We start from the raw sequence: 12,212 nt of genomic DNA on the forward strand, positions 1-12,212 counted from the left end.
CAAATACTTGATAGTTCAGTTATCTCTCAATAGATGGAGAAAAAATTAAGAAACAATACTTGGAAGTTCAGTTATCTCTCAATAGATGGAGAAAAAATTAAGAAAAAGTACATGGAAGTTCAGTTATCTCTCAATAGAGGGAGAAAAAAATACTTGGAAGTTCAGTTATTTTTCAGTTAATTTATGCATAAGTTTAACTTTAATACCGAAAGCCGCTCCATTCACAAACCAGCATACTTTACCTTTGATAGCATTTATTAAATAGCGTCTTTGTTTTCTTTTTCTTAAGTATAATAATTATGCTTTTCTTGTAATATATATATGATAAATTTTAAACCTAAGGATTTTTTCTCTCATTTTATTTTTTAATACTACATTCTTCGAAAACAGAATAATACATTGGATCTGTTGCGTCAGCGAGGTCACGTGACTAGTATCACGCCACCTGTTTTAGAAATATCCTGTTCCTTCAAGAATGCCCTAGCATTTACTAGATATGTGTTAGTCTTGTATATATAAGACGTTCACAACGTGACGGGACAACAGAGGTAATGAGTAATTGAACTGCAGTCAGAAAGTGTGTAATTGAAAGGAGTACTGTTGAAGTCGAGCTCGAGAGACGTTTGTTATAGCGCGACTGTTGAAATCAAGTGTATCGCAAAGTTATATTCAGAAAGAATAAACCAGTTTTATTTAAGAAAGGACTTGTGTCGCTAAAGTTTCGTCGGAACGAAGTTACGGAAACTTAACTAACGAACGGAGACGTAACAGATCTTTAATACTGAATGCTAACTTGAGGGTTTGCAATGTTATAAATACGGGTTCGATATCCCGGTAAGCCCAGCGCAGTTAGCCCATTGTGCAGCTTTGCGCTTAAAAATATTTGTTACAAATCTAAACATCGGTATATCGCCCTCTAGTAACAATGAGTTCCTGTATAGATTAAGATCATAGTATTATAAATATAAATAAGAAATAGCATTTTTAAATCCCTATATTTTTGTATAACTTTCTTATTAATAGCGAAAAAACGTTAGCATTATCACGTAAAGAAGCTATCCATCAATAACAAGTTTACCTCACGTGGTAATTTTAGAGCGCTAATCATTTCAGTAGAATATTCTGATGACGACATGTATTCATCCGCCTGAACCTACGATCGTAATGTTAGGAAACAGGCCTTCGAATTTTGTCTATAAGTGGAAAGGAGGGGTTTGAGGTCATTGGAAGTGTTAGGTGATTTATAGTGAGAAATATAAAATTTTCATTTAGCAGATGGCATTAAAACGGATTAATAAGGTAACATTTAAAGCAATGAAATGAAGTTTTATGAACTTCTTTGTATTTGTGTTAAATGGTGGCTCATTTACTCTAAACTTATCACTCGTTCAGTGTTTGCTCGTTTGGAAATAGGCTTAGGGGTCTTCTCATTCCTCGGTATAACTATTAGTAATTACTATTAGAATAGATTAGAAGTTATTTTTTAACAAATGAGAGTTAGAGCGAAAAACTTATTAATGATTTGTGTTAACGCTTGTAAGTAATATATTCATGACTGTTTATGATATTATGTATTAACGCATGATATTATTTCAAGGTTTATGTTAAATTAATCTATTAAATTATTATAATTTATAGAAGAGTGCTGGACTGGAGGCCTAACTACTTTTTGTTTTATATTCTGTGACTGTAACACTAACACTGTAAGGTTTCATATGTACGATACGAAAGGAATAATAAGATGATTCGAGTTCTCATTGTTATAATATGATGATTCAAGTTCTCATTGTTATAATATGATGATTCAAGTTCTCATTGTTTAAATATGATGAGTCGTTGAGACTAACTGTAATTTTCTGTTTGTCTATGTAAACTGATTACACGTCCTTCTGATTAATATTATTATAATAACTTATTATTAGTATGAATAACTTATAATGCTCTACTAGTGGTAATACTAGTTGTACAACTAGTAGGTTATTGTTATGGAGCTACGTTTCAATGTTTTAACTTGGATATTATTATTAGCTAGAGTTCATAGGATGTTAAGATAAAGTAAGTGTGTGGGAGTAGGTATAGAATACTTAGAAAGCTCTAATTTTTACTTTAAGGTTCTAATAAAATCAGAAAGTACCAAGAAATGAGAGTAGATTATAAATACGAGAACCAGTGAATCATTGAGTTAGTGTATTACTTTAAGTTAGCAGTGAAGTAGTCATTTGTTTTCAGTTGTTAGCATGCTAGTCATTCATATAACATTAAAGGACAATAAGAGACCTTTTGATCCATTAAGGTTGTCCTATCCATTAAACTACCATTCCATTCAAAAAACAAAACTTGGAGCCAGCCCTTATCATTCAAATTTTTATCCAGATTTCTCTTATATTAACTGCATCCACCAAATCTGAAGGGAACTTGTTCCAGAGGCCAGACACCCTGATATAAAAATATAGCTTTTTTAGCTGAAGATGACTTTGTTCTTACCAAAAATTGTATTCCCTACTCTTACTATTCTCACATTATATATGAAAAATGTTATATGTATATATCAACACTATCAATTCCCTTAACAAATGTAAACAACTTTTAACTCTTTTTCCAAAGAGAAAACAAGTTCAGTGATGTTAACGTATCCTCATTTGATATCCTTTCATCTCGGGTATCTTCCTAGTAACTCTCTCCTGAGCTCTTTCCAACAATTCAGTGTCCTTTATGAGGTAAGGAGCCTAAGACTGAACACAATACTTTAACTGTAACCAAACCAATGACCTAGAGTCCAAGACAATGACATTATAATCTCTTTAGACGTATTCAGTATTTCTGTAGATAAACCTAAAATCCTATTTACCACTAAAAACAGTACATTGCTTGGATGATTCAAGAGACTGATCAACAAGAAAACTGAGATCTTTTTCTTCAATAACCCTGTTAAGGTTATTCCCATCAAAATTATACTTATAATTCAAATTGTAATATCCAACATGCATTACCTTGCATTTATTATGACGAAAAGCCATCTGCCATTTATTTGCCCAACTCAGCAAGTAATTCAAAACCTTTTGTAAAGCAGTAGCATCCTCCTCGCAGCCAGCAATACTTAAAACTTTAATGTCATCAGCAAATTTAAGTAGTATATTGACCATTCCTTCATCTTTGCCATTGATGTAAATCAAAAAGACCAGAGGTGCTAACACTAACCCCTGAGCTACTCCACTCATGACAGTAATCCAGTTTGACTGATCTCCATTTGTAACAACCCTCTGATTTTTTTCATCTCACCAGTTTTCTATCCAATGAGCCAACCTATTCCCAACATCTATAGAGATAACTTTTTAATAAACCTTTTATGTGGCACCTTGTCAGATGCTTTCTGAAAACCCAGAAACACCACATCCCCACCCTTACCCCCATCTACATAAACAGTAACCTATTCAAAGAATATCAAGAGATCACAAAGGCAAGATTTTTCCCATGTGAAAACATGCTAGTTATGCAACAGAATTTTAAACTTTGTAAAATGACTTTGTAAACATCTTTTATAAGACTGTCAATAACTTTTTCCACCACTGATGTAGAACTAATAGGTCTATAATTATGGGGACAATCTTATCACCTTTGAAAATAGGAGTAACATTAGCCAACTTCCAATCTTATGGCACCTGCCCACTGTTTAAAGACTTGGAAAAAATAACAGCAAGTAACTCACGCACATCCTAACCTTTCTCAAAACCCTTGGGTAAATATTGTCTAGTACAAGTTTTTTTTATCATTCTTTAGACTTCACTGTTTGTTCTTAAGTTCAGAATTAATGTGATCATCTTGTTGTTTCCATCTAGCAACTGTTCAGGTTGAGGAATGTTACTTAATTTGCGTTAGTGAAGTGTTTAGTTTCAAAGAAGTATTTGGATAAAGTTATCATTATCTTCAGTTAGTCGGTTAGCCATGAAATTGTACAACATTAGTAAGACTAGTAGTAAATTAATGGTACTACTGCTGAGAGATTTTGATATGGACTTTAGGTAGGACCTGGAAGGCAGTGCCAGACACTGCAAGTAATATTACTATTGCTAAATGTATCTTGAGAAGTATTATTCATTTTAAGAATTAATGTGGTTTAAGAACTCCTGCTGTTATGTTCAGCCACAACGTGAATATTAAAAAAAAAAATGAACAGTACACACGGTATGTTAATTTTCTGTGTGCAGGCAGAATTTTGTTGTAATATATACATATGTTAATGTGACCTGTAGTATAGCTAATAAATGATGAGACTGAAAATATATTATATCTATAGGCGTCAATCTAGTGAAATAATGGTTTTATTTTATATGACACGTATACCTCGTTGAAAAAAAGTTTGTGAGTTTTGATAACTGGAATATTCTGCTTGGCTTCTATTATGGCTGCCAGTAATGTTATGCAATCAAAGTATAGGGATATTTCTGAATAAGTAAATGGTTAGTAAGCCTTTTTTTTTGTCAATTAACCATCCATTTTATATTGAACATTTATAATTCAATAATTTTTTTATGAGTGTTTTAATAAGTTAATGGTTTTCAATCTTCATAGAAAAATGTTTCTAAAACCATTTTTTTTCTTTTCCTGCTGAGTCATTTTATTTTGTAAGAAGTTTTAGATTACTGAAAAATATTTTAATATGGAGAATGTTTGACTTGGATACGTTACTATTTTAAATTGAATCTAACACACATTGGTTGATGTTCAAAAATCCAGACAAATAAATTGATTTTTTTAATCTGAAGAGATCTAATATTTTATTTTACTAAAAGTAGCACTGATGTTTTTTGTTAGTTTTAATAACTTAACATTTTCTTCCTGTTTCATTGGCTAGCTAGCATTGCTGAGAAAATAAGGATCAATGTGAAAGATTCATATTGTTAATAACAATGCAGTATATATATATATATGTATATATGGACAAAAAAAACAAATTTTTGCAACAGAAACATGTCTTGAACATAGTTTCTGAGTCCATCAAAGTGGCATATATCGATATTTGTACATCAGTGTATTTTGTCTGTTGTAGGAGCTACAAGACCTTGGTCGTGATCCCCCAGCTCAGTGCTCAGCAGGTCCTGTTGGAGATGACTGTAAGCTTGTTTTTAAATTCAAGAAAAGATTAGTTTCATTTAACTGGTACTTTCAATCAATGATTTGCATATCCTATACACATTGTTTAACCTTGACAAAATCACTTATTAAATTGTCTTTATCCTTATTGACAGTATCCTTTCATCTCTATTTATCTTGTTAAGAAACACATTTTACAGTTTTGTTTATTAATAGATATTTATATAGAATTGAAGTAAAATCCTTGGAAAGCTTGGAGATGGTAAAGAGTGAGTAAAGAAATATCTTGAGAAGTGAATGCCAAGTTTTAACAAGTTACATGTACCATGGTAACACTGTTCCCTGTCATGTTTTGTAGTCTAATTGGCAAGCCTTACTGAGGAAACAAATATCGGTAACCGCAAGCACAACTTGCATTTTATGTAATAATCTCTTCTGTGAAAGTAATAAAAAAATGTTTTTAATGACCAGTTATAAATTATTATTTTGTCCTAGGTTTTTCTCTTCAAGATTTTATCCAGGTCTCGGTATGTATCAAAAAGTGTGAGGCAATACTTGGCTTATCTTAGAAGTATTCATTGGACTTTTAAATAAAAGCTATTTAGAAATGGTTATTTATTTCATGTACAAGCTAATCGGCCCGGGATGGCCAGGTGGTTAGGGTGCACGACTCGCACTCTGAGGGTCACGGGTTTGAATCCCCATCAACCAAACATCCTCGCCCTTTCAGCCATGGGAGCGTTATAACGTGACGATCAATTCCACTATTCGTTGGTAAAAGAGTTGGCGGTGGGTGGTGATGACTAGCTGCCTTCCCCTCTAGTCTTACACTGCTAAATTAGGGACAGCTAGTGCAGATAGCTCTTGTATAGCTTTGAGCGAAATTCATAAACAACCAACCAACAATAAAAGCTAATTTAAATCAGTGGACATAAGCTTGTATGACACCTGGTATTGTACGAGTTTAAAAAAAAAAAAGGGAAATTTATAAGTGCAACTCCTTTCATTACACTGGCTAGGAATGATCTTATTAAACTAAAGCTGGGCAATTAATGGAATTAGCTAATTAGTTAATCATGGGAATTATTTAATGATTATTTCAGTTTTTTTTTCAGTGTTGTATGGGTACTCCAGGGGGGTAGGATGTGGTCTTTGAAGGGGGTGCACAAAACAGGAGGAGAAAACAAAATTTTTTTTTTCATTGTGTGATTTAGTAATATTTGTATTTTTAATGTAGTTGAACTTTATTACAGTAACAGTAATAGACAACAACTTCAGTTAAAAATATAACTATTATAGCTGAAGATACATAATTTTTTATTTTCAGTATGAAGATAATAGGGTAACAGAGATTTGTACTAAATTTTAAAAGATCTACACCAGCTTCAAAAGTTGAATTATTCTAATGTGAGATTAATCTGCCCATTTGTAATTAAAGCTATTTTCAAAGTACTCGGTTTAATATGATGACATCTTCTGGCAGTCATCATTTATACACTTTGCCAAAAAATAAATAAAACTTGGCTAAAAGATTATTTTGATGAACTTTGACTTTTAAGATAGTTGAACGTTTCCTACTGGGGAAATTGCTAATCACGAGACATCCATGCAATCAACGTTTTATTTGTTTTTAATATATGCAGCAACTCCCCCCATTGTGCTTCTGTAAATCAAGTAATAGAAATATGTTTTATCACTAGTAAGAGTAATGTTTTTATTTAAAACAAATCACAGTTGCAATTAGAAATAACTAAGTAACCAGTTAAACAATTTATTTATGTACAGTGTTTGAATAGGATAAATTTAAAAGTAATATTCAATATTTGTTTGAATTATCAGAATATTTTGCCATTGCCTACCAAATTCACTAGACCTAACTATGTCCACCTGATTTGATGAAGATATATGTAATGTGGTGACTATATTAAAAACATTGTAATTTCAAACAAAGAACCAAACATCAAGAAACTTAAAATAAAAAAAGCCATCTTTATTGAAAAACACAGCCCTTTAAACTAGCATCCTGAGGTGCCAAGGTACTTTAACTACACTATTAGTTAAAACTTTGTTGAAACATCGTACTTTTGTTACTTTGTTAAATTTATAATAATGTTTTCTTCAAAGAAGTACTTTGTGCTAATTTGCATAAAGTAATAATAGCACATTATCATAATATATTACAAATGATTAAAGAATTAACAATATGTAAAAAAACCGCCAGTAATTTCAACAGGCCAAGCTTGACCATTCTAAAGGGACGGAGTAGAACTTGCACTCCACGTTGTTGGCATTTGAGTCAGGTTGATGCAAGAAGTTCCCAGACGTATCTCGAGTACAAATACATTTGTAACACGTTGGATTTTTTTGGTTTTTACATTTGATTGAAAGCTTGTCATATTTTTTGAAGATACACTAATATATTCAGGATTATAATCATGCTTTCTGTGTCAGTAAAAATAAAATGAATGTGGATGATAAATATGCACGCATGGAAATGAAAAATTTTTGTATAGTGTACATTTTCAAGAATATAGTTAGTATGTTTTACTCATTTGTGAAATATTTTAAGTGCCAAGGAAAACATGTATCCTGCACCCAGCATTCTGCAGCACCATTGGTAAATAAAAATGAAACCATAATACGGTGTTTCGTAACTAACTTTGTTTTTGTGTTATATGCATGGATCTTGAATACTATATTTGAGTCTTAGTAACATTAAAATCCACTAGTTATTGAAGTTGCTTAACTGAATATGCACAGGCTCGGTTCATGGACGGAACCCGTATCGGAGAAAGATTTTTGACTGTAATTCCATATTTACTATATGTATCTAAATGTGGCAAGCTTTTAGTGAAATGTACACATTTTTGGTGTCAAATGTGTTACAAAAGTATTTGTACTTAAGACACGTTTGTGAATTAATGATGTCAGTCTGACTAAATCTGACAAGCTGGAGTGCAAGATGGTGGTATAGTTTGCATATTGTGTCTTCATAACCTTTAGGACAGTGATTTTTAAACTTCAGTAACCTGAGGACCCCTTTTATTTAATTTCTTTTTCACCCCAGACACCAAACATATCAGATTTTGTTTTGAAAAAAGGATTCTTGCACACGAAAAGCTGTATTCCAAAAGTAAATGTTTTAATTCTTATAAATTTAATTGTATGAAAAATATTTTTTATTCTATAAGTCATATTTTACCAAATTTTGGACACTACTTGACTCCGTGGAGCACCCTCGTGGACCCCACTCTGAGAAACGCTGTTGTATAATGTCCAAAATGCATATTTACAGTTTTTTTCAGTATCCCTATGTATTGTATCTGGTACTTATTCTCCTCTACCATTAACTGTTGCTAAGTCAGCAGTGTAGGGTAACTTGCATAGTTGACAACTCCGACATCAAATATGTATTGTATCTGGTACTTGTTCTCCTCTACCATTAACTGTTGCTAAGTCAGCAGTGTAGGGTAACTTGCATAGTTGACAACTCCGACATCAAATATGTATTGCCATGTTGAATGACACTCTGTGAAAGGTCGTGGCTTGTACACTTTGAACCCCACCCTTTTGCATAGGGTTAAACCTAAATGTCTTTAACAACAAATTAATCAGTCACTAACTAAATGGGAAGGGGGTGGGAGTTGATTTCGTATATTTTAATTAAAAACAAAAAACCTTAAGACTTCAACAACCAAAGTAGTTACAAATGGGCACTTGTATATTTTAGTGGTTCAAAAGGTGTATGTGTGTGAAACTTTGTGTAGACTTGTTTTATAGATGCTAACTTTGTTATTATTATCAAAACCGGTAGTTTATAAGTGATTTTGGTAACCTTTCACGTGTACACAAGTAGATGTTAGAAAACAGTAGAAAATCTGAGATATTGATTTGTGTAAAGAAAGTGTCTCACTAAAACAAATTATAGCATTACTGTCCTGTAATACCAGTTTTATTTCTTTGAGCATTTGTTGTATGTCAAGCCCTTTCTTCTAACCAAAAAGCATGTTTTATTTCTCCTGTGTTACTGTTTTTGGTATATAAACTAACTGTAGTATCTTTAACTTTTACCATATTATTAATCTTTGGAATAAGGTAGCAGAAAATATTTTAAACTTGTGCTTTAATAGTATTTTTATTTTTTCACTTTCAGTATTTCACTGGCAAGCCACTATCATGGGACCAGTAAGTATTGTTATATCCTTTGTTTAACCTTGTGTGGTTGTATTACATTGTAGAGTTTACTGTATTGTTATTATCACTGAGGGCTCTGAGTGACACATTACTTACTTTTAACATTAGTGATGAATTTTTAACAATTCCAAGTAGTACAGAGTGGCTAATTTTGAAAACACTTCATAGTATTTATAAATAATGTAATGAAATAGGAAATTATTAACTTTAAAAAAGAGAAGATTTTTGACAATTTACATTCATTCTAGATCAAACCTTGATTAATTGTGCAGTGTATAGTATAATATTTATTATTAAAAAATTGAAAAAAAGTTTCTTTTCCTTTCGAAGAGACTGATGCAAGTTGACTGATATGGATGTAGTACCCCAAGTGTTTTGTGTGAATTAAATTGATTAAAAAGAAAATTATTGACTTTGTGTATTACATCTATAGTATTATTTCCTGTTTGGATCAATTTATAAAAACTTGTGAACAACTTAGTTGTTTCAGAGCAGTTTGGCTCAATGTTTTAACACTTTCATTATGGGTTGGATGGAATTACACTTGTAACCACTGAAGTATCCACGATGGTAAATTATACTATGATTTTTGATAATGTGTGCACATCGTTGCAAAATTTTGCAAGTTATTGGTAAACATTACAAGGTTTTCGTACACAAAATATCAAGTTTTTAAATTACGTATTAAGATTTTTTTAATTAAAGATTTTCTCGTAAACCTTTATTTAAAAAAAACTATTTTATTTGTTGTTTTCACTAGTGTATTTCTGTACGGGTTGGTTCGATATGACCGACTTCGTAACCTCAATAAAAAATTAGAAAAAAATATAAATTATGCTATTTCTGTTTTAGAATGACTACAAATTATAACACAAAAACACAAATTTTTAGTCTAAATAGCTTAAATCTCATAACCTTGTACATTTATTTTATATTCTAGCTTGTCAATATCAGTAGTTAGAGTTCCCAATTTGTACGAAACTGTAGATTTTGTATTTTGACATCACAAACATCTAATTTGAACTAGTGCTACATTCAACATATCACATGACACACAAAAATCGATGTTTAGCTGTGTTTTTTTAATATTTACTTTTAAATTAAGAAATTAACTAAACTATAATATTAAAATTTGAATTATAATCTACAATTTGGTACCAAACTTATTGATGTAGATTCATAAAATAGTAGTTCAATAAAATTTTTAATGCAAGTCAACAAACGCGATGACATGGCTTTTGACACGTGACCCGTAAAGATAGGGTTAAACAACAGTAGGCTAAATATATGCAGTATTTTATAGTATTGTGTATGTATTGTAGAACTAATAGACATTCTGTGGGATTTTTACACATCAGTAAGCTGCTTAACACTTTTTTTTTCTAATCAAAATCACTGTAATGTTGATCAGCATTTGAAGCAGCAGCCACTAAGTTACTGTTTGAATATGGGAAACACAGATACGATTTTAGGAGTTTTTTTTTTATTGCTGAATATCTACTTGAACATCTTGACTGAAGTATCTTAAGCTAAATAGGTGTTAAAATCTTAATTACATCAAAAATTCTAAGTATAGGACATGTAATATGAAAAAACAGATCTTACTTTGTTCAGGAAATCTGTAGTTGTAAGTCATAATGAACTAGTGATGGCCTAGTGGTTAGAATACCTGGTCTTGTGAATCCCAGGGTTCATAGTTCATGTTCCATTGTACTTTAGGTCTGTTGGTATATTTGATCAAACAAGAGCAGTCCAAGAGTTGGTAATCAGTGTAGTTGACTAACTACCTTCCATATAGCCTGTCAGTTCAAACTAGAGGTGTCTGTCCACAGGTAACTTTCGTGTAACTTTGCAAATATCCTTTAAATAAAATACAATTTGTAAAAGTTTTGTGTATTTAAGTGAAAAGGCAAAGGAGCTCAGTTGAATGGCACATGAAATTATAGGTAATGCAACTAAATTAAAATAATCAAAAACTCTTAGGTGCTGAGCCAACCATAATGAGGATAAGTACAGTAGATCGAGTGCCAAACCTCGGGTTATTAATATGTGTGTTAGTGAATACTGTTTACCATTATTTTCATCTAATGGATTTTTGGAAGTGTGTCACAAGGATGAACAAGTGTGCAAGAAAGATTACGTGTAAAGGCAGAGTATGATATACAAAAAATATGCACGTGGGTCGACAAGAGCTTTAAAAACTATTATTTGGTATTTTAAGTAATTTCTGATATTTGTTAAATGCTTATTTCAGACTTAAAATAAAATGTTTTTGATATTATTGTACATAGTGTACATTCTTATCTGTAGATTTCAATATTGTGTGTAATCTAACCTATATATAAGCCAGTGTGTGTGTGTCACATCACACTTGATTTCTTGAAACAGGAGTCGTCATTAAAGCCAAAATTCATTTATCTAGTTAGAATAGTTTGATTACTGTCTGCACATTACAATTTTAGTGATGGCATTGCAATGGGGCCATAAGAAGGTGGGGTGAGGGGTGCTATGAAACCTTATAAGTGTACTGTGTGTCAGTATAATAAGCCTAAAGTAAAGACATAGTGTGGGATCACCTCACCTAGACCGAAGTACATAAAATTTATCTTGAAAGTAAAAATATGAGTATAATTTTAAGTTTAAATCATTTCTGAATTAAGTTATTTTCTGTTATATCACCAACGTTTTTAATAAAAACAAACCTCTTTAATCAACTGAGACTATAAATTAAAAAAATCAACAAATATTTTTCCAGTTTTGTTTTTTTATACTTTCAATACATAGACTAACAACAATATTAGGTTATACTTTTGTTGCTAAGCAATATGACATAAAAACCATTGTTTAAATATAGTGTTACCAAAACGCACTGGCTTTTCTATATATTAGAAGTTGTTAATCTAACGGATTTTTACCAATAATTATTC

General features: G+C 31.4%; 1 protein-coding gene across 1 annotated transcript in view; it reads left to right on the top strand.

Annotated features, from left to right (window-relative positions):
- The first annotated feature begins 1,145 nt into the window (after positions 1 to 1,145).
- The window catches only part of LOC106467548 (ubiquitin-conjugating enzyme E2-17 kDa), a 15,787-nt gene continuing 4,720 nt past the window's right edge, over positions 1,146 to 12,212 (top strand). The window contains exons 1-3 of the mRNA XM_013927910.2: positions 1,146 to 1,299; positions 5,048 to 5,111; positions 9,245 to 9,276. Of these exons, the coding sequence (XP_013783364.1) occupies positions 1,276 to 1,299; positions 5,048 to 5,111; positions 9,245 to 9,276 (120 nt within the window). The 5' untranslated portion in view covers positions 1,146 to 1,275. The remainder of the gene's footprint in view (positions 1,300 to 5,047; positions 5,112 to 9,244; positions 9,277 to 12,212) is intronic.

Source organism: Limulus polyphemus, unplaced genomic scaffold, assembly GCF_000517525.1.
Source record: "Limulus polyphemus unplaced genomic scaffold, Limulus_polyphemus-2.1.2 Scaffold2656, whole genome shotgun sequence".
NCBI lineage: Eukaryota > Metazoa > Arthropoda > Merostomata > Xiphosura > Limulidae > Limulus > Limulus polyphemus.